Genomic DNA, 25,151 nt, shown 5'->3' with positions numbered 1-25,151 from the left:
CTAATGAGGGAATTAAAATTGTATTAGATAGAAAATGCATCTGTTTATATATTCCGTAATACTAAATATATTTTAAGGTAAGCTCTCTTTAATGTTTAGTGACATACTTATATTAGTGTAAGCATGCAGCAGTGGCAGTGCGGGAAATACCAAGCTAAGCAGGTTTTTTAGATGTGAGACTCTGAGACTGTACACCTTAATTTTTCATGTGTCTCTGCAAAAAGTTGGTGCTTTGATGCATAAACTTTCTGAAAATCTTGACATTAATGCTTGATGTTTAAAAAAAAAAAAAAAAAAAAAAAAAAACAGAAACAAAACTAATCTAAGGGATGTCAAATTCTAAGGGCCCTGAATTTCAGGGACAGCTTGTCTGTTCTTGCTTCGTCAGCTCGGGAGCTTGGCTTGGCCTGGCAGGTGGGAGTGTTAATGCGCAGAAACTACATAGTTTAGTTTCACTGTTACGGCACAAAGTAAACGACGGGTCACTATAGAACATCAAATACAAGGCCAAGTAGTAGGAAATGTCAGGGAAGAGTTGAGTGTGCGGAACTCTATTGATTTATAATTTTTTTTTGTTTTGTTTTCTTTTAATGCAGCTACTCTAACCTGCTGTACATGGCCACCCAGATCGCCTCTGGAATGAAGTATTTAGCATCTCTGAATTTTGTGCACAGAGATCTGGCAACTCGCAACTGCCTGGTGGGGAACAACTACACCATTAAGATTGCAGACTTTGGTATGAGCAGGAATCTTTACAGTGGGGATTACTACCGTATCCAGGGAAGAGCCGTGCTGCCCATACGCTGGATGGCCTGGGAAAGCATCCTCCTGGTAGGGACTGCACAAAGCCATTCTCTCTCCCTCTGAGTTTTTCAGTGTGCCCCAGAAATAGTAACACATGTATGTGTAACAGTTCTTATAGCGTCAAAACATATGCTACAGATGGCCCCGGGTGAGATGTCCATTAGATTGCGTTGGACATAACTCAGATCCTGGAAAAGGAGGAGTGTGTCCTTGGAAGTACAGCACAGATCATCTGGGGCATAATTTCTGTTCTGTGCCTGGCATTCAGGGTTCCTGCTGGAATCATAAGGAAAACTGCCTTTCTGTGCTTGTTGCCCTGGCTGTGAAGCCGAGAGGGACAGGGACAGAACTTCCCGAGTTTTGAGTGCCAAGTCTGATTTTAAGGTTGGGGCTTTGTGGCGTGTTCAAGGGTCCTGCTCTCTTCCCTTAGGATATTGTTCAACAGCCCAAACGCAGCCAGTCTGGAGGCGGTTCCTTAATATTCAACCCCATATTTTTTTTCCTCAGAGTAGTTGGTGAGATCACCTGGTTATACTTTCTTACAACACTCTCTCTGAATACCCAGAAAAATTGTAATTACCTCTGCTATAAAGGCTGATAGGCCTAAGCTTTTCTAAATTCACCCTGTTTTTCTGGTTACAGCTGCATCTAAACCATCTTCCTTGTGTGAACATCTTCCAAACATTTACAGACTGTTAGGGTTGCCAGATAAACCTGGACAATCCGGGTCTTGGATGTTTCCTGCCCAAACAGGCCCTCCAGCCCCCAGTTGTATTCTGTTGTTTTCTGAGCACTTTTTAGCTCCTTTTTACTTCTTCAGAAAGACATTGTTCCAAACGTGGCCAGTTTGGGCACATTTTTCAAAAACAGAAAACAGGGACAGCGAGCAGACTGTCACTGACTTCTTACGTGTGCAAAGATCAAAATTATCTTGGCCTTTCTCTAAGAGTCTGGAGTCTGCTTCGCCTCTGCTTTCGCCCCGAGGGCTTTGCCTCCTGTTCAAAGGCTTTTCTGTGGAGGTAGGCAGCAGCTTTCTCCCCCCCCGCTGCAGTCCATTTTCCTACTGCTGCAAATACAGGCTTTCTCAGGAGGGGCAGTGCCTCTGGCACTCTCTGAGACTTGCTCCCTGTTTCAAGAGTGAAAACAGTGAAAGTTGCCCCCTCTCAGGGCTGTCCTGGGGGCCCCACAGATGTGCTGCTCCTGCCCCACAAAGCAGCAATGTCATACCCTGCTGGTCCCTTTGGCATTGCTGGGAGCAGGTCACTTGTTCGTATGTCTGTTTTTTGAGAGCATTTTCCCAGGTACGAATTCTGCATCCTCGTGTGTAGCTGCAGGGAGCGTAGACTGAAACATTTTTTGCTGAATGTGCGCTGTGAGCAACCCGGGCTTACAACATCCTTTCTGGCCACAGGGCAAGTTCACCACAGCCAGCGATGTCTGGGCATTTGGGGTCACCCTCTGGGAGATGTTCATACTGTGTAAGGAGCAACCGTACAGCCTCCTCTCAGACGAGCAAGTCATCGAGAACACGGGAGAGTTCTTCCGGAGCCAGGGCAGGCAGGTAAGAAAGCAAACGTGACCTCTCCTTCCTCCACTTGACCTGGTCACATCCAAGTGGATCTCCATAGGGCCTTTCTGCTGGCCTTACGTCATCTGCAGAAGTCTCTGCTTCTATTACGTATCTTTTCAAGCGTGTCCTGCCTCTTGTCCCCTTCCTCCAGACTCATCGCACTGCCTTTCCTCTCTTGGAGCTCCACTGGAAGAACCTCTTGCAAAACCCCTGCCCGGTGCTTCTTCCTTATAAGCCACTTCTGTTTCCATCTGCCCTGGATGCACTGTCCTCCTTAACTTTTCTGGGCTCTCCTACACGATCCTTTTGCTCTTTACCTTTTGTCAGAGCTCTCTCTCACTAGTGCTTTCTCTGAAAGATGAGGAAGCACTTACTGAGGTGGGGAAGGAGGAGTTGTTCGCGCCCAGGGGTTAAATACTCCCTGTAATATCTCCACGTGGCCGAGAAGCCTTTGGCCATCTCTAGTTGCTGACGGGCTTTTCTGTGTCATTGTCCTCTCTTCACGTGGCCGAGAAGCCTTTGGCCATCTCTAGTTGCTGACGGGCTTTTCTGTGTCATTGTCCTCTCTTGGTAACTCCCCGGTGGGACTGTGCGCTCCACTGCGGGTACGAGATACCAGTGATGATGTGGGACAATCCAGCACCTCAGTACTGAGGATCACTCTACCCCAGAAGGTGGAGTGCTGGTTGTTTGTTGTTCTCCCAAAATTCACCTTCAGCGCCAAACAAGTTAAAGGATTAAGGGGAATAAAATTACAGAAGGTTTTATTCACTGGCTGCCGAATACTACTGATTTGGTGAAGAGCCTGAAAGATGTGTATTGAAATGAGGGCGGGGGGTGGGGGGGAATTCTGCCAAGCTGTGCTTCAGATAAGCTCTAAAAGGTGTTTTTTCTGTCTCTGCTAACAAGCTGTCACGATGCTTAGAAAGCCTCATGGGTTGCCTACGGTGAGTGGAAGTATTTGGATTTTACTGTGGTAAATTTGGTTTGGTTCGTGTTTTGCTGTCGCTTGGAAGACGAGTCTCTCTGAAGCATTCATGTTTCCTGGGGGACAAAGGACTGTTGTGTGACCAGCTCATCAGACAAGTTGGCAAAGCGTCCGCGGTGCCATTTGAGATGGCATCAAAGCTCCATCCAGACTTCACTGCCAGATTCATGCTTCCTGGATTTCAGACACTGCATGATGGCCATGTCTTGTAAACCTGGAATGAAACCGTCCTTTTGGTTTTAATTTAGTAGAGGTTCCATTCTTTTATGAGAAGCCCACTGAAATAGCTGTATTTTCCTTCCTTTCAGATCTATCTCTCCCAGACTCCTCTGTGTCCTAACCCCGTGTTTGACCTGATGCTGAAATGTTGGAGCAGGGATATAAAAGATCGTCCCACTTTTGACATGATTCACCACTTCCTGCTAGAACAAATGGAATCAAACATTTGACTCCGGGGAAAAAGAGACAAACTGTTGAGAACAGAGTGACTTTGGTGTCTCTGCCTGTACCTCACGGGAAGATGGTCAGGCCACCTTGCTCTCCTCCCTTGACTGTTCCGTATTTAAGTTGAGATGTCCATGGCAGCTGCTCATTCTATTGGCCATGGTCTGACACGCAGGACCAGAGGATCTCATTTGGTTGAAAAATCATCTCCTCTTCTGAATCATTTCCTGGGAATACTGTGAGAGGGGTTTTATTAGATACCCGTACACCTTTGGGCAAACAAATGAGTAAAACTGAGGGACTTGGAGCTCTCTCCTGGGTGGAATAGAAAGCTACCGGTCGGTGAGAGCGCTACCGCTCAAGAACAGATTTCTAGAAGTAAAGACTTCAGTCTTCTAAAATGATTCCATTAAATCAAATGGAAGTCTTGTGCACATTAGCGAGGGTTTCTGTATGCTCTAGCTGCAGACAATATGTATAGTGAGAGACGAGAAATGCCTAGAGCTAGGGAATGGTTTAATGGACTTGAGAACTGACGGAGCTGGATTTAGCAACCCTTTGGAAGTAACGCTACCAGGGTCTATGGAGGACGCTGATAGAAGAGTCCAAGATCATGTTCTTTTTTCCTGTGGTTGTTAAGCACTGCTTTTGTTATATATGTGCGTTTTCCCCACACTGGATTTTTTTTTTCTAGAAAAAAAAAATAATTTTGAAAATGAATGTTAAAGGTCATAGGAAGGTCACTACGGTAGAAGATCTTCTTTTGACCTACAAATTAAGGCTAGGGTAGGGAGTTTGTATTGAAAAGTAGCTGATACTGTACTACTGTCACTATGTAGATTTATTAGCCTAATGAACTTGTAGCCACAATGGACTGATGTGCAATTAATCCTGTATAAGTACCCATTAATATGAGATCTCTAAGTCAATGCTGTTACCTGGGCAGAGGGCGCTTAGATTTGGGGAAACCGAATGGCTGAGAGCAGAACCCGCTGTGTCACTTGTCATAGCTCACGCGAGAGGAAGAGGAGCGGAGGACGGGTCGTTCCCCGGCGCACGCCCTCAGATAACGTTTTTCTAGCAGCGGCGGTTCCTCGTCGGGTCTGCAGCAGGCTCGGTGCTGGCGGCCAGGCAGACGCACTTCGGCCCTGCCTCCCTTATTGCCATGATCAAATCTGGCCTCGGGAGATGGGGCTGACGTATCCCCTTAGTTTGGGTTCTTGTTTTATTTTGGATGCCCCCTGCACAACGCAAGACAATTTACTCATTGAACTTGGGGTTGGTTTGTTGCTTTTTTTGTTTGCCGTGTCACAAACGGCTCATTCTCTGGAGGGTTTTAGACGGCTCTGAAATCCATTTGGAGTGAGTTAGAGAATTCAGCTCGTTTCTACAATAAATCCATTGTGGATTTACCAGGTGCCTGGGGAATACTCTGCTATTCCCTCTCTAACCGTTTAGCAAGATACTTAGGACCAAACCAAATATTTCATAAGCTGGGAAAGACGAAAGCTTTTTTTTTTTTAAACAGCATCCAGCATAGCATATATTTCCAGTAAAGGTGATAAAGATAATTTTTGTCTTAGCCACAAGCACAGTACAAACGGCTGGCTGTGCTACGAGCTCTGTAAGAGGGCACTGCTGAGAGAAGGAGCGTCAAAACAGTTGTAATATGAGGATAATTGTTACGTTGAAAGAAAAAAAAAAAAACAAAACAAAACAAAAAACAAAACCTGCTTCTGAATTGGCAGATGCCGGGATGGAGCGTGGCGTGGCTGTGTCTGCTCCCCAAGCAGAGCAAACTCCATCGTGAAGCTTCCCAGTTGCGGCTCACTTGGGAGGATCGTGCCCAGGTTGTCCTGCTGCAGACCCGGCCTGGGGTTCCCCTGGCTGCACGTAGGTGTCTCCATCCAAGCTGGTCCTCTGAGCCCCTGGTAGGTGCTGAGGGGCCGGAGGGTCTGAGTCATCTCATCTCCCTGCGAGGGCTGCACGGGCTCAGGTGAATCTCGCCCCCAAATAGACGTTTTTTCATTTCCCCTTTGACTAGAGGGGCCCAGGGTGAGCTGCCGTTACACGCGCGCACTGTCTGGTGCTGGGCGATGGGACTCAAAGCCACCGTGGTCCCTGCTGCAGCCTGTCGGGCACTGGTGGCTGGGAAACCGCGCACCGATTGTATTTCTGGAGTATTTTGATCCTGTCCCGGAAAACGTACCCAAGCAATACACAGCCGTGTGCGTGATCTCCTGTACCTCGGAGTTTAGAGATACCAGAGCTCTGTAACATCACCTGGATGGGCTTTGTACTTCTGTTATGTCAGGACGTGCTGTTCCTCCATTGACATGTTGACATACGAAGTTTCTCTCATATCAATAAATTCTAATGATAACCTTGACAAAAGTGAATTTCTACTTTTTTTACCCAGGTGTCTGCACTGAGGACCAATATTTTGGTCTGATTATTCAGTAGCTCTTTGGTAAGTGTGTGACCTCCAGGTTTGGAGGGAGCAGCCACTGGCCATTTGAAGGAGTGAACTTTGAAGGGAGTTTCTGGAAATGCTGGGAAGATGCTGGCCTGAGCCCCCTTGGGCTGATGGGGCCTGGACCAGCCTGGGATCATTGCTTGGTGCCATGAACACAGTGCTGCATTTCAGTAAGCAATTTTTTCATCTTCATGTTAAACTCAGATCTAGGCTGGGAGGAACCTTTGTAGGTCTCTTATCAAATTGCCCACTAGAAGCTGAGCTAACTTCCAAGCTCCATTGGAGTGGAGCCATCTGGGCTTTGAAGATCTCCAAGGACGGAGGTGCCACCACCTCTCCTGCCCGTCCCAGGACTGTGTTGCTCTCATGGAGGAGAATTTTCTCCTTGTGTCCAGTGGGCCTTCCCCTTGGTGCATCTTGTGTTACCTCTCGGTCTTCCACTGTGCACCTCTGAGAAGAGCCGTCATGCCCCTCACAGACCCATCCGCCCTGCAGAGCTGGGGTTGCTGGAGGGGTTCTGCCCCTGGTTAGAGCTCAGGTATTCGGGCAAACTCAAATACATTTATAAAGGCTGGAAATTCCAGATCTCTCAAAGCGTTTAGGCACCAAGGGTGAGAGTGAAAGCAGCGTTTTTATCTCGTACAATTTTGGGTGGAGTATAAGCACCTAAACAGCTGAGAACAACCCTCAAATACTCTTCGATTTCTGGCTAGTAAGTTAGAAACCTTAAAATGATTCTGCTGGCCGCATGGCCGAGCTCTTCAAGGCCATAGTGGGACTTTGGCAGTGAACTGGGCTGGCTCCTGGTATTGTAGTTGGTGGAAACGATGCTGGTGGCAACAGGCGTAGCGGTTTGACTTGAGGCCGTAGTGGCCACTGTGGCTGTTCAGTAAAAGGAGACTCGTGTTTTGGGCCTGCCTTCAGCTGGAGGAGGGTGAAACCCACCACGCACCAGACAACATGACCGTACCATGTTGGGAATGGGAACAACCTTCATTCTGCATGAAGGAAGGCAGTGAAGGATTGCATCCTCCAACAGCCAGACCCGGGAGGGCAAGGAGGAGCAGGGAGAGGAGGGTTGAGCCTTCACCGCAGCGCGGTGAATCCCTGAACCTTTGCCCTGAGGTTTCCTTGGCAGAAAGGTGTCCACCGGGGCCGGTGTGTGCAGACAGCGCCGGGGCAGTGACTGGGGTACGTGCAGCCCGGCTCTCCCCGGTTGTGTGTGTCGGACATGAACTGTGCCGTGAACATGTATTTGTGCTGTGGCTGCTTAGGAGGAACATCTGGCACCAGCATCCCAAGGGCTGCGAGCCTTCGGGAAACCTGACAAGGGCTGTAAAATCTCTGTGCTCATCCAAAATTTCCAGGTGGGGGGAGAAAAAAAAACCAGACGTGTCCAGAAAAATCTGAGGAGTTGTGTTGTGCAGCTGGAAGAGCTCCCGGCAGCATCACAGAGGTTTCCCGGGCGACTGCACCGCACTGCATCTCCCTCCTCCTGCCGCTGCCAAGAGCTGCCGCGCTCCCATGGCAGCCCCCAGGGAAAACCGCTTCTTCCCGCCCGAGCCCTACTATATCCCTGGGTAAGTTGTGAAGTTCATCCAAAATGTCTGCTCATTTCCAATGCAAATACCTCCTCTGCTTGGGATCACGTAGTATTTATGATTCATGGTGTTTTGGGTTGGTTTTGTTTTTTTTTTTTTAAGACACTATTTAAATATTCCATGTCACAGTGCTCTGAAGGAGACAGGGCTCCAGGAGAAGCAGCACCACCTCGTAACAGGGTATAACTAAAGACCATGCCCCATAGTGCGTTGAGGGTAAAGTCAAAGTTCTTCAGTTTTTTTCCTCCTTTCTGTTCATTTGTTTTAAGCTGCCAAAAGTTACCAGGGCGGCTGGGCAGGGTTGGGTTCCCAAACTGCCAGAACTTCTGCATCAAGGATATTGGAGGATCTCCTTTGAATAAAGAGTTGCATACACACGATAAGCTCTCGTCAAATCGGTTGGAGCGCAGTCCGGCTGCCGGGACCTCCTCTTTGAAGAAGTCAGTGACGCTGTGGATGCTGGTGATCTAGCTGACATATAAGTTATGTATTTTTTTTCAAAGCTTTTTGCGACATCCTCCTCTAAAGGCTCGGAAAGAGGCAATGAGTTGTTGGTGAAAAGATAAGGCACAAATGGCAGAAATAAGTGGATCAGCTCCGTGGCAAAGTAGGGAAGTTGTGGGGGGCGTCCGCGGGTGATCCGTGCTGGGAGAGGTGCTCCGTGACACGCGTAACGGGGCTGGAAGGGCTGGACGGCCACCGCGGGAAAGCAAACTTCTGTTGGTAGGAAATCACTGGGATTAGCCCAGCCTGAGACCCACTCCGAGGGACGTCGGGACCTGCGGGGGCCGGTGACGGACCAGGCTGCGAACCTCAGCGCAGAGAGACCAGGACGGCCGCGGGTGCAGCGCGGGCCCGGGCAGATCCCTGCCCCGGGTGAAGGGTGGAGCAGGATTCCTCCCTCCGCCGTGCTCCTGCCGTCACGATGGCATCCGTCCCTCCCGTCACAGCAGCGGGCAGGATTTTTCCATTGCTGATCTCCATATCTTCCAAACTTACATAAGCTCTGGCGCTGGGGGTTTCTAACACGTTCTTACACTGCTGCGGTTGTCACAACGATGTGATGTGTTACTCCGGGCCTGCTGTCACCCTGTCAGAGCTGCGCGCTGGCAGCCGCTTAGGAAAGATGAGTAACAGCAAGGAGGGAGCTGGGGCTGGGCTTGCACCTCCAAAAGCCTCCAAACCTCCCCTTGCTGGCTCCTGCCTGCAGACACCCCCCCAGAACCGGCTTCGAGCCCTGACACCGACCCAGCGACAGGGCTGCTCCGCTCCGCACTGGTGCTTTGGCCGCTGAAGGCAGGAGGAGGAGGAGGAACCAGATCCTGCTCCTGTGTTTTGCAGCGTGGTGCGGGCTCATAGCGTCACCCCAAGCCCCAGAGGAAGCTCCAGTGGGTGGTGAAGGTGCTGCTTTGCATCTGGTTTGGGTGGCTGTGCGCAAGGAGGAGCTGCCTGAAGGGCATCGCCGGAGCCCAGGCTCTGCTGCCGGAGATGCTGCACCCTCAGCTGCGGTGCCAGCGGGAGGAGGAGGAGGAAGGAGCCACGTTGCAGCATCTCACCTGCTGTTGCAGGTGAACCTGCAAACGCAGCAAGGACATCGAAACTGGTTGCTGTCACTCAGGTCGGGCAATGGTCAGAGCCAGGCCTTTGAAAACGCCACTGCAGTGCTCAAGAGCATTGGGACACCAAACCCAACGTGTGGGGCCGAAGGAGGGGATTCTGCCCCTCTGCCCCGCTCTGGGGAGACCCCCCTGCAGTGCTGCCTCCAGTGCTGGGGCACCAACAGCAGAAGGACGCGGAGCTGTTGGAGTGGGGCCAGAGGAGGCCCTGGAGATGCTGGGAGGGCTGGAGCCCCTCTGCTGTGGGGACAGGCTGAGAGAGCTGGGGGGGTTCAGCCTGGAGAAGAGAAGGCTCCAGGGGGAGACCTTCCAGCCCCTTCCAGTCCCTCAAGGGGGCCTACAAGAAAGCTGGGAGGGACTTTTTACAAGGGCATGTAGTGACAGGACGAGGAATAATGGCTTCAGGCTGGAAGAGGGGAGGTTTATATGAGGTATCAGGAAGAAATTGTTCACTGTGAGGGTGGTGAGCCCCTGGCCCAGGTTGCCCAGAGAAGCTGTGGCTGCCCCATCCCTGGAGGGGTTCAAGGCCAGGTTGGACGGGGCTTGGAGCAACCTGGGCTGGTGGAAGGTGTCCCTGCCCAGGGCAGGGGGTGCCACTGGATGATCTTTAAGGTCCCTTCCAAACCATTCCATGATTCTATGGGTGGTTTGGGGACTTGGCACACACAGAAGGGGTAAATCCGTGAATCCCAGGCACAGCTCTGCCTGCCCCATCCTGGCTTGGCGGAGCTGGGAAGGGCCTGGAGGCTAGCAAGGATGGGCCCAGGGCCAAGGCTTTCCCTGGCGATGAGGAAGGCTGAGCAGGTTTAGGTGACACAGTCCGGGGAGTGGCGATGGAAGAGAGATGGCTGAGTAAGGGAAAAGTGAAATGGGGCTCGGCCTCGGGAGCGCAGGTTACTCCCTGCTCGCCAGCGAAGCTCGAGACCAGCGGCTTCAGCTGGAACTAGAGAAAAGGGGGATCTCGCTGGTTTCTTAAGCCAAACGCCAAGCAGGAGAAGGTCAAACAGTCAGCTGAGACCCGTCTCTTCCCCAGGTGCCACGGCTTTCCCCAGCAGCACTTGTCATTCGCTCTGCGGCGGATCCCTTCTCCATAAACCCGGACTGACTCGCCCCAGCTCCTCGGATTACCTCGCTTTTAATTGCTTATGAATTGAATCCTTTCTCAGCCCTACCATTATTTTGTTCATGATCAAAACCCCTCTGGCCATCCTGTAATTATTTGGGCTGTGTCATTTGTGCTCTTGCTCAGCTCTATCGTCCCGGCGTAGCTTCCCTGTGTTGCAAGACTCCTTGAAAAATCAATGGGGACGAGCCACCGAGCTCCTCCGGCTGCTGCTGGTGAGGGATCCTGCATGCAAAGTGGGAAAACTTGCCAAGCGTAAATGCACGGCTCTGCATTTGTCGTTTAAAGTATTTGGAAGGGAAAGTACTTACTCATCATCTTATGATCCTCGTGCATCATCTGGCTTTATCCCCAGATACGCAGCGGGATCATTGATTGAATATTTCTGTCTGTACGTTGTAGCTGGCGGCTCTGCCTCTCGTCTTCAGTGGTGGAATAACATCACCATTAGGAAATTTGATACTGGGAATCGATGAAGTTTCTGATCCGTGCTGGTGGACTCGGGAGCGGAGCCAGAGCTCCGGCACCTGCCCTGAGCCACCGAAGAGTCAAACTGCCCGTCCTGGGCCGAGGGGAGCGGGGAAGCAGCGTGTCCCCACAGACCCCACATGAAGGGACCCAAAAAATGGAGAGATGTTTGTTCCACGGCTGCCGGTGCCTCTCCCGTGCGCCGCGGTGCCCGGTGGGTCTGTGAGCCCGGCCCCGCTCCTCCCTGCGAGGGTACGGAGGGTACCAGCAAGGAGTTCTCATTTTTGGGTTTCAGTGTTGAACAAGGGGCACTGGGGAGATTCCCGGTAACTCACTGTGTTTTAGAGCCGAGAGAGGGATTGCAAAACTTAAAACTGAGGCATGTTTAATTGGAAATAATATTTTTAACTGGGGGTCTGTCGACGTCAGCGCTGATGCAGTGACTGCAGCCCACACTGTGCTCCCACCATGAGCTTTTCCGTCCGCTGGTGCGGCTCCCGTCACACTCGCAGACCTCGTCCCATGTTCGTACGTGAACCGGAGCACGAGCCTGTGCCCCCCTGTAAATCTATGAGCTACTTCTCGTGTTCACATGTAAAAACATACTGTGCAAACACACGCCTGCCTGGCTCCATGCGTAACCACATGCATCTTCTCGGTGCATCTCGAGCATCCCCTCGCGTTGCTGCTCCCGCGACGTGAACGTGTCCACGCTCCCAGGCACATCCCGTGCAATCACCTTCCCTGGGCTCAGGTGCTCCCAGCCACATGCGCTCCTGGCCGTGGCTTTTCCATGGTACAGAAGCTCTGGAGCAGGTTGTCCTACCAGCGGACACCTTCCAACGCCACCTCAGTGACTGCTCTGTTTTGGTTTCCCCCTCAGCTACGAGGGCTTCGTCCCTCAGTACAACGACCAGTTTGGAGAGACCTTTGGCAGAACCACGTACCGGCTGCTGACGGACCCCGCGGTTCGGAAGAGCCCTCGCCCCGTGCTGGCGCCGCTGCACAAGCAGAAGTTTGTGGAGGACTTCAGCGAGACGAAGCACGGTGTCCAGGGTTATCTCCCTGGGCGTCCAGGTGAGCAGACGCCAGGGTCTCGTCCCTTCCCCAGAACGGGCTCCGCTAACGAGCCCGGGGTCAGTCAGGGGCAGGGGGGGGCTGTGCCCGTCCTCGATGGGCTCCTGGGGTGAAATGGGACGTTTTCTGCGGAGTGACCGCAGCTCTGGAGTCGGAGCACGGACACCCCGTGGGGAACTGGAGCACTCGGCCTCAGCTGATGGGCATGGGCTTCGCAGGGTGAATCTGGAGAGTTTTAGGTTATCTTCAGTGAAGCGAAGCTAAATGATTTTATGGCATATTATGGACTGACTTCCTAATTCCTCCATATTCCTGTGGTGGTTTGACCCCAGCTGGCACCTAAGCACCACACTCTCAGTTCTCCCCAGCGGGAGCTGGGGAGAGAATCGGAAGGGGGAAAGTGAGCAAGATAAAGATGGTTTAATAATTGAAATCTAATAGTAATATTAATAATAATTAATAATAGTAACGAAAAGGCAAATAACAAAAAAAGCGAAATACAACCCAGGAAAGGCAAGCGATGTAAACGAAAACCATGACTCACTGCCAACTGACCGATGCCCAGCCAGTCCCCGAGCAGTGGCCCCCCGCCGCCAACCTCCCCCACAGTTTTGTTGCCGAGCATGACACTGTACGGTCTGGAATATCCCTTTGGGTAGTCGGGGGCAGCTGTCCCAACTGTGTCCCCTCCCAACTTTTTGTGCACCCCCAACCTGCTCGCTGTCGGGGCGATGTGAGGAGCAGGAAACGCCTTGGTTCTGTGTAAGCGCTGCTCAGCAGTAACTAAACCAGCTCCGTGTTATCAACACTTCCCCGTACAAATCCAAAACGTGGCCCCGTACAAGCTACTGTGGAGAAAATGAACTCTATCCCAGGCCAAACCAGCACAATTCCTCAGGCTAAAATCCTTCTCTCTGGGGAAGGTCGGCTCTGCCCCCTCCGACCCTTTCCCGGCCGCCCCACCTGGTCACAGCTCCTCGTGCTCGGGGCTCTCACGCGCAGCTCGAGGTTCGTTTTGTGTCTCGCGGCTCCTTCCTGTGCCCTTCCCACCTGCCCCACTTCTGCTAAGGGGCCCCCTTCCCTCCGTCAGGCACTGAGACACGCACAGGTAGATTCCCAACACTGGGAATTTGCAGGAATCTCCTACCAAGTCCCAGCCCTTCTGGACAAAGTGCCTGGTCCTGGTTGAGCTACACCACGGCCCCGCACCAGCCCCTCTCGGGGACGTTTTCCTTTGGAGAGTCAGTTGCCGTGAGCCACATCACGTGTCCGAGCCGTAGCTGTTGGGGACGCCCTGTTTGGTGGGAGCGAGTCCTTCCTCCCCCGGCTGTGTTTGGGGTGTGCTGACGCAGCCCCACGGAGAAAGGGATATGGGGTGGCGTTTTTCCCCTTAATCTTTATAGCTTGGCTGATGGTGTATCACGCTTTAGGCATTGCTTAGAAAAAAATTTAAGTTACTGAACTCATATTTGTGCAGATTTTCTGTGCAGGCTGGTTTATGGGATGGGGCTGATGGCACTGGCAGGATGGGATGCTGTTGACCTCCAGGCTCCTTTCCTTCCCTCTGATGGAGCACGTAAGGGACGAGGTCCAGCGCGATGGGAATCCTTCATCCTCGTTCGACCACTCCTTTCCCATAACTCGGTGTCTGTCCCGCAGGATACTTTCCCTATGAGAAAGCCGAGGCTGCAACAACCTTTCCTGAACCAGCCCCTGGGCCAAAACCTCCCCAGCCGGTGCCAGGGCTGGAAGAGGCAGAGCTGGTGAGGATGCACATGGACCCTGAGCCCCAGGACCATCCTGGCGAGTACGTCCCGAGGACACAACCGCCTCGGGGGTACCCGTGGAGAATTCCCTGCCATCCCGCATCGGAGGGGCAAGAGTGGCGACTGCCTGAGATAACCCCGGGAAAAAGGTGCGGAGCTTTGGCAGGGAGCAAACTGGTAAGTGGTTTTGGGTGGAAAAGAGACGTGGTAAGGGATGCTGGTGCTGCCGAGGGAGGGGGGTTTGGGGACTGGTGGGCACGGAAGGGATCTCCTCGGTCCGGGGGTGCGAAGAGGGAATTTCACATGGGCGTGGATGGCGAGGACGGAAAGTGTCTCATGTAGAGAAATATCAAATACATGAATGTTTCTAGCAGCAGCAAATTCATCACACCTTCAGGAAACTGTTGTAATCATTAATTTCTCTTCTTACCCAAAAAGGCTTAACTTCTCGTTCGGTTGAGTTTCAGCTTCAAATCCCAGTCACTAGATCCTGTGTTACGCTGCGCTTCGCAGCTCGTGTTTCCTTCGGGTGAAGCAGGAGCCCTGCCGCTGCCCTCTCCCTCCTCTCCCTCCTCTCCCTCCTCTCCCTCCTCTCCCTCCTCTCCCTCCTCTCCCTCCTCTCCCTCCTCTCCCTCCTCTCCCTCCTCTCCCTCCTCCTCCCAAAGAGAGTGCACTCCTGGCACTTTTGGTTACGTGCCGGGGTCCCGACCCCTTAACTGCTCCCTCCTGAGTTTCCCGCCATGGTTATCCCTCGTTCACACACGAGCACTGGGATTTGCCGGTGGAGCCGGCCGCTGCTCTGCGCGGCACCAACATCACCTGGGACCGTCGTGTTTGAGCCCCTGGTTTCTCCCAGCTGCAGCCAGCCGGGGCTCTGCAAATCCCCTGAAGGCAGAGATTAGAGATTTGACGTATCGAGTCAAAAGCTGGCTCGGATATAAATCCCAAGAAGGGGCATTCCTGCTCCTTGCTCTGAGAACCAGGCTTGCGAAGGAGCTCAGTGCCCGAAGATCCCCTTGTTCTCCCTGGGGATTTTGCAAAACCTCTGCGTGCGGGGAGCTGGGCTGGTAATTTGACTTTACCAGCAATTCTTGGAGTAGCTCTTAGTGTAAAGCCAGGGAGAAAGAGAAATGGCAGTCGCCGTTCACAGGCTCTGGCAGTGATTTAAGCAACGGAGCCAAAGGAGGAAGCGGATTTTACTGGTGTTTATTTTATTTCTACTTTTATTTTGAGCCCGTAAAAATTGAAGGTGTGACTCTGCCAGGAGTGGTTGAAACTGCGGACGTGGAGCAAGATAATCGGTTACCAAAACTGGATGTACCAAATGTGATCCAACAGAAAGTCATTCCAGGTAAAACAGAGGGAGGTCACGTGCACCACGAGTCCACCTCGGAAGAAATCGTCTCTTCCCTCTTCCCCCAGGGAAACCTCAGAGACATGGGCCAGTTGCTCCGGCTTGTTTGGACACTGGGGGATGGAAAATGCCCCTGTTCCTCTCCGTGCAAGGGGGTGTTTCTTTGGGATGCTGCCACCCCATGGATCTCCCTGAGGGACACGTGCCCGTGGTGGAAGGGATGCAGGAGCCACCTTGGTTCCCCGTAGCCTGACCAGGCTGGAAGATGCTGCAGAAGGGCAGGAGAGCAGGGCCATGGGCTCTGCACCACCTCCACAGCTTGATGAGTATCTTACCATTGAGGTGGTTGTTTCTCTCCTAGAAACAAGATGCTTTTCTGAATCATCGAATCAACAACCAGTGCCGTCTTGCACCATCGTAAATGTCTAAAGCTCTGTCTCACAAGGAGTTACACTCTGTAAGTTCTCCACTTGCTCTGGAGGAGTGCTCCTCTGCAAGCAGGAGAATCATGGAGCGTTGATGCACTGAGCTCCCCGCAAAGGGTACGGCGCGGGCAGGAGGGATGCTTCGCTCTGCAACCGACCACAGCGGAGCCCCTGTGCCGTGAGGACAGGCTGAGAGAGCTGGGGGGGTTCAGCCTGGAGAAGAGAAGGCTCCGGGGAGACCTTAGAGCCCCTTCCAGTCCCTGAAGGGGGCTACAGGAAGGATGGGGAGGGACTCTGGATCAGGGAGGGGAGCCATGGGATGAGGGGGAACAGCTTCAAACTCAAAGAGGGGAGATTTAGATGGGATCTGAGGAAGAAGTTCTTTGCTGTGAGGGCGGTGAGCCCCTGGCCCAGGTTGCCCAGAGAAGCTGTGGCTGCCCCATCCCTGGAGGGGTTCAAGGCCAGGTTGGACGGGGCTTGGAGCAACCTGGGCTGGTGGGAGGTGTCCCTGCCCAGGGCAGGGGGTGGCACTGGGTGGGCTTTAAGGTCCCTTCCAACCCAAACCATTCTGTGATTCTATGAATGTGGGGGGTGCGCATCGAAATGTTTCAGATGGAATGGAAGAGCATGGGTGTCTTAGGGCACAGAAGACAAATTTCCTTTGGAAAGAGGGAGTTCTGGCTGCTTTTAGTTTGTCCCCCTCTACGTTTTATGTAGTTTTAGACTTCATATAGTTTCTGCCTTGTAATTGGTGAAAATTTGTTGGCTGGGGAGGGCAAGTGAGGAAGACAGGTTGGACCCCCAGTTGGTAGCCCCTGAATGTGTGTTAAACTGGGAGAGAACAATGGTGCTGTTGGTGTAGACTATAAAAACTGAAACGTTTCTTCCGTACCTCATGGAGAGAAAGATCAGAACAAAGATCAGTTCAGGCCCATTGAGTTTTCTTTGGGAATCATAAAAAAAAGACTCTTTCAGAAAAGACACTTCACATGTAAGAGTTAATTTTACAGTTTAAATGGATGATTTTTTCCTTCCTACACTCTGCCAAGGTTTTATATTTATCCCAGCCTCTTCCACGTCCAGACTGGTTGATCCTTGTACAATATGTGCGTTCTCTCTTGTCTTCATCCCAAGGGTACGCTGGATTCATCCCCCGCCTCACCTGGATCCACGGTGTGGACTACATGCGGGGCGTGAAGGAAGCCATGAACGAATTTGAACGCCATCAGGTAGATTATATCCACAAATCTTATTTCAAGAATATAATGCGGGTATTGATTCACCTGCAACACCAACCGCGGTTTCACTTACAGCAGTAGTGTTAGGACTGGGGTTATAAGGACAAGCAAAATAAAATGCTATTAGGTAACACGTCGAAAAAATCATGAGCAATTAAACTCTGTAGCTTGTTTCCCTGGGACATTAAGGGAGGATAAATGAGTTCGTAAAAGGATTAAGCAAATCTTTCGAGGGTTGGTTCAAGGGTGGCTATTAAAAATGTTGCTCTGAGTGCAGAAATGCAGGATGCAACTCTCTGCGTTTCCCCTGCGCCCTGGATGGCTCTGCCGGGTGGCTTCCTGGGCGGCTGGGATGGGTATTTCTCCCTTTTAATGGGTTGTAAAGCTTTTTCCTTTACTAATGTAATTTTTCTTAAAGGGATCCACATCTCCTTTCTCCTGCTTTTGGGAAGGGTGCAGAAATATCTCTACTGAAAAAATATTTTGTCCCCTTGCTTGTAAGATCCTGCCCCCCCCACCATCTAATGCCATGTAATCCTCCTACACGGGAAAAACGAGATCCCTCCCGCGGTAGTTGACAGTTTGCATTCAAAGCTACCCATTTCTTCCTGCTGCCAGGATGGGGTGGGCTCCCTGGGATGCCGCCATCTCCCCGGTCCAGCGCCGGTGAGGGGCTGATCAGCTCCATGAAATCAGGGGACAACATTTCCAGCCCTTTCTGGTCACCGGGATTCACTGCGGTGCCTTCGTCCCGAACCGTGTGGGTCTGACGTAGGGAAAAGTCCCAGACTGAGGATGCTCAGCCGGGAAGGAGCGACTCCGCGGGGGAGCGGCAGGGCTGGCGGTGCTCACGGCAGCCCCGTGCTTTGGCTGAAATGCATTTCCCTCTGCTGCCTTCCTCATCCTTTCCTTCTGCCGGTAATAGGAATTGAAATACAGCAAACGGAACCCAAAAAAAACCCAAAACCCCAGTCATTATCGAACATAAATGCGCTGTTTGCAAAGCCTTTCGGCCCCTGATGGCTGAAGAACCGTCTGCCGTGCCGTAAATCAGCGAGGGAGGTGTTTGTCCGCAGCGGGTTCAGCAGAAGCCGGGCTGGCGGAGGGTGGCTGCAGCACCAGGCGCAGAAGGAATATAAGCTAAAGGGGAAAAAAAAAAAAAAAAAAAAATCACGCCGCATCTCTATCTAAGATGGCTTCTGACTTCGAGCCACTAATCTTCTGCCCTAAATCTCTGTTGCCCTAGGTTACGTACCGGGATGTGCCACGGCTCACTGCTTACTGCCTGCATCAGGCAAAATAACGCCACCCTCTCGCTTCAGTGCCGCGCTCGGGCAGTCGCAGCGATGGCTCCGTCGTCGGCCACAAAAGGGTTCGATGGTCCCCGCGTTTGCTGGGCTCCACGAACCCCATCCCTTCCCCCCACCCCCAGCTCCGGCAGGGTGTGCAGCTTTTGGGGAGACCTTCGGAGCCGTGGAATTCCCATCCTCCGGCACAGCCCCGCAGCTGGGCCTGACCTCAGGGGGCAGGGACAGACCGGGGAGAAGATTTACACTCTCCCTTCAGTTAACACTCCCTAAGCCTTCCTCTTCCTCCCAGCCTGGGAATTACGGGCTAATCACCGTCGGTGGGACGGGTGGACAAACGGAACCAGTTGAAGGGGGTCAGACCGAAACACTGAGATGCAGAGTGAGAGCAGAGCCCGGGCACGGACCCATCTCCAGCAGACGCTGCTGGCTCACGCTGCATCCGACGTAGGAGCACGAGGGGCTCGGGGCTGGTGCCCGGGGGTGATAATTCAGTCCAGGCTGCGGGGATCCCAACGCCGGCTCCGCACACCCGGGGTAGGAGCCAGCAGAGGCTGCGGCAGCACCCCTGGGAGAAAAAACCTATCCTGTGGAAAAAGGGAAGGTGCAGTGTAGCTCCCAATCAGAAGAAAACAGAACTGGGAAGATTGATTTACATCGGCTTAAATATTTCCTTTAATGCAGAGTCAAAGCACGTGACGTGGGTAACAACAATACGGTTTAAAATGAACCCTGCTTTGGGCGGGGGGGTGTCTTTGTGTTTGTTTTCCAGTTTTTGCAGCGAAACCCAGTTTGCGGCTTCGGCAAGAGATTCCCCCAAACGCACTGGCCTGACTACAGGATTTACACCAGCGCTGGACTGATACCTTCCTACATGGGCTTCGTACCAGGTAAGTTCATCAGCTGAGGGAGAATGGGAGTCATTAATGCTAATTACTGGCTCTGTGGTGGTAGTGAGCAGTTACTGAGACGTTCCATGTGGGCAGTATTCCCCCCCCCCCCCCCCCAAGTCCGTGCCAGGCACTGGAGCCGTGCCATCCCCCGCCCCTCTTCCAGCACGGACCTGTGCAGAACCCACCTCTGGTTTCCAGACCCGACCCCCGGCTAAAGCAGAGCATTAAGGTATTAGGCTAAAATTTCAACAGATCAGCAATTCATATCGGTACCTTTGGCCGCAGCAAAGGCCAGAGCCCACAGCTCCATAACATGGGCTGGGAAAGCACGGAGATAAGCTGGAAAGAACCAAACTCAGCTTGCACTTCATGCCATAAAGAGGAGGAAAATGGTAGGAGACACAAAATGCGGCAGAAATGAAAGCAAAGAGTGGGAAAACAACTACCCTGGCAGGGTTGGACCATAGCTGGTGAAGAGACTGTATCTGTTGAGCCCAGATGAGAGAAGGTTGAGGCGGTGAATGTGGGTCCAGCAGAGAGTCCTGCAGAAAAAGCAATTTTTAACACACAGCCGGTCCTCGGGAGCTTGAGGGCTGGTGGCAGGGAAAGGGTGGAAGCATCTCACAGGCTGACGGCGAAAGGTGAGGCTGGACAGGTCTTCTGAGCAAAGATGGAGAGAAATAGGTTTGTTTTGGCCTCTGTCACCACACTCCGGGGCAGACGGCAAGCGCAGCGGCTGCCGTCCCCGCTGCATCACACTCACCTGTCCCCATCCTCTGCGCGGGAGCTGGTGGTGGCCCACAGCAAAGCCTGTCTCCTCCGTGGCCACACTCCACATGGCTGCAGCTGCCAGCTCAAGCCCCTGGAGAAAAGCTCTTACGAAGCTACGGGTGAACTGGACTCTGGTGTTAACGCTTGTCCGTGTTTTGCCCTCTCTCCAAAGCCGCAGAAGGCAGGGGAGCAGCCCCAGCTCCGCGGGGAGGGTGACCAGTGCGGCTCTGCCCAACAGGGTGCAGGGGGACAACGCTGTCCTGCCCTCGGGAACTGGAAGCCCAGGGAATGCACCAGCTTCGGTGTGATGAAAAGGAGGAACAAAAAAAAAAACCCCTCCTAAAATGAAGGCCAAAAATCAACTTCTGAACATGTTACCTCAAGCTTTAAGAACTTCTTGCCATCCTTTCAGAAGTATTTCCCTGTGGAAGTTTGAAACCGGCCACCTCTGTCTATAGACAGACCCCTCCCTGCCCCAGGAGCCACCACAGTCAGTGCGATCTTAACTGCTCCAACCAGTTCCACTCTGGAAGGAGAAACTTAAGACAGAAAAAATTAACCCCAAATCAGTCACAATCCAGAACACCGAACAGTTTCTTCAGCAGGAAAGCAGCCTACTGTCTCCTGTCCAGCTGCTCAGTGACAGGGCTGTCACTTAGGCGACGCTGACCCTATTAACGGTTTCCGCAGTGAAAGTGTGCTTTGTTAATAGAGAGCTTTCATGAAACAAGTGTGTCATTTGGTATCAGGTGTTCGGCTCACTTCAAAAGCAGAGAAGCTGCAGTTAACACCCCATTTTCATTTTGAAACCTCTACATACCGATTTTAAAAAAAAGCGATTCCAGCGATGCTGTGTACATAGGAGCTCCTCAGTGTCACCTGTCCTCAGCAGCAGGCGCAGCACAGCTCGTCACAGCCGTCCCCAAGGCTCCTGTGACTGGCCACCGCTACTCCGCAGTGGATCAGCCTGGATCTTCTGCCAGAAACGCCTACGTCCATCGGAGGCACCTTGCCCTGCCCTGGCAGCCAGGGCAGGCCACGGCTTAGACACCTCCATGTCCGTTACAGTCAGGAGACCTCTCAGCTCCCCCCAGAGCCCGGCCTGTAACAGGAGGCCACAGGCAGGGACCTAAATTTAGACACAGCTGGAGCTGGATTCCACCCTCCCTGGGGAGCGTATCCCCTCCGCCAGTACCCGTCACTACACAGCCCCACCAGAGCGCTTCTTCAGTTCCCCGCCACCAGGAGCAAGCAGGATGGCCACTGCATCCAGGCATCAGTTGTCCACCTCAGTGGAGGGAAGCCTGGTTGCCTCAGGGAAGGTGGCACGGCTCACCACCAAGTCCCTCTTTTTCTTTTCCAGACCTCCGACACACCTACGCGCTCACTTTTGGAAACGGCACCCGAAAAGCTTACCAAAAGGAACAAAGGAGACGAGCTTGTGCACTGTGAAAAATGCTTTAATGGTGCCTGTACAGCATTTGAAGTGACTTTGAGACAGGAAGAGGAACACAACACAGACAGAGAAGTTTTGAATGAAAGAGTTCATACAGCTTTAAACAAAATTTACAGGTGTTCATCTGCATAGCTTTTACTCTGCCTCTTCCTCAGCCTCCTCCTCAAACTCCCCCTCCTCCTCAGCTGTAGCATCCTGGTACTGCTGATACTCAGACACCAGGTCGTTCATGTTGCTCTCAGCCTCTGTGAACTCCATCTCGTCCATGCCCTCCCCAGTGTACCAGTGCAGGAAAGCCTTTCGGCGGAACATGGCCGTGAACTGCTCAGAAATGCGTTTGAACAGCTCCTGGATGGCCGTGCTGTTACCAATGAAGGTGGCAGACATTTTCAGGCCACGAGGTGGAATGTCACAGACCGCTGTTTTAACGTTATTAGGAATCCATTCAACAAAATAGCTGCTATTTTTGTTCTGAACGTTCAGCATTTGCTCATCGACCTCTTTCATTGACATACGGCCCCTAAAAACAGCAGCTACGGTCAGATAGCGGCCGTGACGTGGGTCACACGCTGCCATCATGTTCTTTGCATCGAACATCTGCTGTGTTAGCTCTGGCACAGTTAAAGCACGATACTGCTGGCTCCCACGGCTCGTGAGCGGGGCAAAGCCAGGCATGAAAAAGTGCAAACGGGGAAAGGGAACCATGTTCACCGCCAGCTTCCGCAGGTCGGCATTAAGCTGGCCTGGGAACCGCAGGCAGGTGGTGACACCGCTCATGGTTGCCGACACTAAATGGTTCAGATCACCGTATGTTGGAGTAGTTAACTTCAGTGTTCTGAAGCATATGTCGTAGAGGGCTTCATTATCAATACAGTATGTTTCATCTGTGTTCTCCACAAGCTGATGCACCGAGAGTGTGGCATTGTAGGGCTCTACTACAGTATCTGATACTTTAGGGGAGGGTACAACACTGAAAGTATTCATAATTCGGTCTGGGTACTCTTCACGAATTTTGCTGATGAGGAGGGTACCCATGCCAGAGCCTGTACCACCACCGAGGGAGTGAGTAAGCTGAAAGCCCTGGAGACAATCACAGCTTTCTGCCTCCTTTCTTACAACATCTAACACGGAATCAACTAATTCAGCACCTTCCGTATAATGGCCCTTTGCCCAGTTGTTTCCTGCTCCGCTCTGACCTGGAAGAGAGCCATTTTCGTATTAGATTACGGTCACTGCTTCCTGCTTATTGCTTGCAAGCAAAGCTTAGGAGCATCAGGCTACCGAGAAACCCCACAAAAGCTTTCATTTTATCGAGCACAGAGATGGGGTTTCACACAAGCACCTCTGAAATGGCTCCGCAGGGAAAACGTTCGTTATCAATAACACAGCAGCCTTTTAATTCCTCCTGGTATTATGGAGGAGATAATGAGAATCGGAAGAGCAACGAGCTCCTGTGCCTCCTCGGACCCGCTCTCCCAGCGACTGCCATCACACCCGGTCCGCAGATCCCCGGTATTTCACGCCCGTCATGAAGCGGCGGGATTAACCCCCCTCCCGCAGCATGTGCGGCGGTGCAGCCCGCAGTGCAGCGGCCCTGCCCTGCCCTCCCCACCCCACCCCGAGCCGGTTACACGACAGGTCCCTCCCCCGCTCCCGGCGCACTCACCGAACACGAAGTTGTCTGGCCTGAATATCTGGCCGAAGGGCCCGGAGCGCACCGAGTCCATGGTGCCGGGCTCCAGGTCCACCAGGACGGCGCGGGGCACGTACTTGCCACCTGCAAGACAGGGAGAAGCCGTGAGGGCGGCGGCGGAGGCGGCGCGGGGAGGGGGCGGGCGGCGGGCCGGGCCCTACCTGTGGCCTCGTTGTAATAGACGTTAATGCGCTCCAGCTGCAGGTCGCTGTCACCGTGGTAGGTCCCGGTTGGGTCGATGCCATGTTCGTCGCTGATCACCTCCCAGAACTGCCGGGGAAAATCGCGTCAGGGGCGGCCGGGCCGGGCATGCCCCCACCGCCCACCACCCATCTTCCCCCGCCCCGCCCCGCCGCCCCCCTGCCCACCGCCCGGACCTTGGCCCCGATCTGGTTTCCGCACTGCCCGGCCTGCAGGTGCACGATCTCCCTCATGATGGCGGCGGCTCAGCTCACTCCCAGCCCACGCCACTCCTGCCCCAACCGACTCTGACTGCGTGAAGCAACCGCCAAGCCTTATATAGCAGCGGAATGCGCGCGCAGCCTTCTCTTCCCCGCCCAGCCGGCCAGACACAGCAGCTGTTGGCTACTCATAGCGAGGCTCTACAAATAAGGAAATCTGGTTGGCTGGAAAGCTGTCATTCAAATCATTGGCTCCTATTTGCTCCGCCCATCTGTCTGTTGATTTTACTGTTAGGCAACCGGGGCCCGCGAATGCCCGCCCTACTCGCTCAGGACGCTCCGGATTGGCTTAATTGAATGATTGATGCCGGGCACGATTGGCTGTGGGCCTCGAGGATGAGCTAACGTCACTTGATTGGGTGAAAACGAAGTGCCCTGGTAACCGTCGCAATGACTCCGCAGCAGGCGCTGGGCGGTGGCCCGTGCAGTCGCCCATTCCCGAAGCCGTGTGCGCACTTTGCGCAGCGTAGGCGGCGGCTCCTCCTTACTGCGGGAGAGGGGGAGGGCGGTTTCCGGGGAAACCTGGCCGGGCCGCTTCCCCCGCCGGTCCCGAGCATCCCCCCCCGTCCCCGCGTCTCCCCTCCGCTCCCCCGGGAGGGCCGCCCGTCCCCGCCACCACCCCCGCCCGCCGTCCTCCCTTAGCCCCAGGGCGCTGCGGCGGCGCCGTGGGGGCAGGGAGCCCATCTGCGCGTGCGCGGGCTGCGGCGCCTTTCTAGCACTTTCTGGCGCGCAGCCGCCTGAGGCGGCGGGGACGGGCGGGCGTTGCTATGGCGACCGCCCTCGGCGGCGGGAAGGGGCCGGGCCGGGGTAGGGCCCGCGGCGGTACCCGCGGGCCTCGTCAGTGCCCCAGGGAGCCTGAGGGGGTGGTCCCGGTCCCAGCTTCTGCCGAGGGGCTCGGGGCGGGGGGTGCCCTCTGTCTCGGGGAGCCCGAGGGTGTCGGGGGGAGCCGTTCAGCGGCAGCTCCTGTGCGGGAAGGGCCCGCGCTGCCCGGGGAGCGCTCTCTGAGGTGAGGTCCGCCCGGGAGGGAGCCTGGGTGAGGCGGGGTCCTGTCCCAGGCCTCGAGGTGGGCAGCTGGCTCAGCGCTGTGCTCTGTGACACCTGTGTTCATGGAGCAGCCAAACATCCCAGGCTGGATAAATGTCTTCCTCATATACCTTTTCTCTGTCTCTTACTCTGCCGTACTGTTTGCCTTCCACCATCCAACTTTGTTAGCACATTCTTGCACTGACAGTTCATCTATTTGTCACAGCTTCTGCTGAGCATACTTTGATCGTTATTTTAGCAGAGCCTTTTTATGATTATATGTGTTCATTAGGATGCCAGCGAGGTCTACAAGTCTTAGCATCTCATCTTGTTTCATACCGTAGCTAAAACTTGAAAGAGGTTCCTAATTGAGTTCCCCAAACCTGGTCTCAGACTGCTGCCTTGATGTGGGGGTGGACTGAGGCAAAAGCAGCAGGTGACCTCGATTCTTTCTCCACAAACAGAGCGCGTCGGGCCGGCACTCTGTCATTCAGGCATTCATATAAGGCAGAGGGACATTATGGCTTGTATACATACATACCATGGTAACATGGATAACAATAATCCAACTGCTTCAGGGGCTGGGTCAGGGGAAGA

At 53.3% G+C, this 25,151-nt stretch overlaps 3 protein-coding genes across 8 annotated transcripts in view; 2 read left to right on the top strand and 1 right to left on the bottom strand.

Annotated features, from left to right (window-relative positions):
• Positions 1 to 6,197, top strand: part of LOC128917555 (discoidin domain-containing receptor 2-like) — a 62,958-nt gene extending 56,761 nt beyond the window's left edge. For all 6 annotated transcript variants that reach the window (XM_054220835.1, XM_054220836.1, XM_054220837.1 and 3 more), the window contains 3 exons: positions 597 to 831; positions 2,216 to 2,365; positions 3,671 to 6,197. In XM_054220835.1, the coding sequence (XP_054076810.1) occupies positions 597 to 831; positions 2,216 to 2,365; positions 3,671 to 3,811 (526 nt within the window). In that variant the 3' untranslated portion in view covers positions 3,812 to 6,197. The remainder of the gene's footprint in view (positions 1 to 596; positions 832 to 2,215; positions 2,366 to 3,670) is intronic.
• A 1,609-nt stretch (positions 6,198 to 7,806) lies between these two features.
• Positions 7,807 to 21,373, top strand: FAM166A (family with sequence similarity 166 member A). Its single transcript, XM_054220878.1, has 7 exons — positions 7,807 to 7,862; positions 11,974 to 12,167; positions 13,827 to 14,110; positions 15,167 to 15,284; positions 16,847 to 16,941; positions 19,030 to 19,147; positions 21,285 to 21,373. The coding sequence occupies exons 1-7, from the start codon at positions 7,807 to 7,809 to the stop codon at positions 21,371 to 21,373; spliced, it is 954 nt and encodes a 317-aa protein (XP_054076853.1).
• Positions 21,361 to 23,569, bottom strand: TUBB4B (tubulin beta 4B class IVb). Its single transcript, XM_054220877.1, has 4 exons — positions 23,448 to 23,569; positions 23,232 to 23,340; positions 23,044 to 23,154; positions 21,361 to 22,573 (listed from the first exon to the last, which is right to left on the bottom strand). Exons 1-4 carry the CDS (start codon positions 23,502 to 23,504, stop codon positions 21,513 to 21,515), a joined length of 1,338 nt encoding a protein of 445 aa, XP_054076852.1. The 5' UTR covers positions 23,505 to 23,569; the 3' UTR covers positions 21,361 to 21,512.
• Between the last annotated feature and the right edge of the window lie 1,582 nt (positions 23,570 to 25,151).

This window comes from Rissa tridactyla, chromosome 14 (assembly GCF_028500815.1).
Source record: "Rissa tridactyla isolate bRisTri1 chromosome 14, bRisTri1.patW.cur.20221130, whole genome shotgun sequence".
NCBI classification, from domain to species: domain Eukaryota; kingdom Metazoa; phylum Chordata; class Aves; order Charadriiformes; family Laridae; genus Rissa; species Rissa tridactyla.
The sequence above is the reverse complement of the archived record's forward strand: the minus strand, read 5'-3'. Positions and strand labels throughout refer to the sequence as shown.

What these genes read in the sequence shown, in the direction of transcription:
- FAM166A (XM_054220878.1), top strand. Translation starts at nt 7,807, where the DNA reads ATGGCAGCCCCCAGGGAAAACCGCTTCTTCCCGCCCGAGCCCTACTAT. An exon ending in TTATCTCCCTGGGCGTCCAG is followed by an intron (nt 12,168 to 13,826) that starts GTGAGCAGACGC and finishes TCTGTCCCGCAG; the next exon opens with GATACTTTCCCTATGAGAAA. An exon ending in CTACATGGGCTTCGTACCAG is followed by an intron (nt 19,148 to 21,284) that starts GTAAGTTCATCA and finishes TTTCTTTTCCAG; the next exon opens with ACCTCCGACACACCTACGCG.
- TUBB4B (XM_054220877.1), bottom strand. Translation starts at nt 23,504, where the DNA reads ATGAGGGAGATCGTGCACCTGCAGGCCGGGCAGTGCGGAAACCAGATC. An exon ending in CTATTACAACGAGGCCACAG is followed by an intron (nt 23,155 to 23,231) that starts GTAGGGCCCGGC and finishes CCTGTCTTGCAG; the next exon opens with GTGGCAAGTACGTGCCCCGC. An exon ending in GCCAGACAACTTCGTGTTCG is followed by an intron (nt 22,574 to 23,043) that starts GTGAGTGCGCCG and finishes GCTCTCTTCCAG; the next exon opens with GTCAGAGCGGAGCAGGAAAC.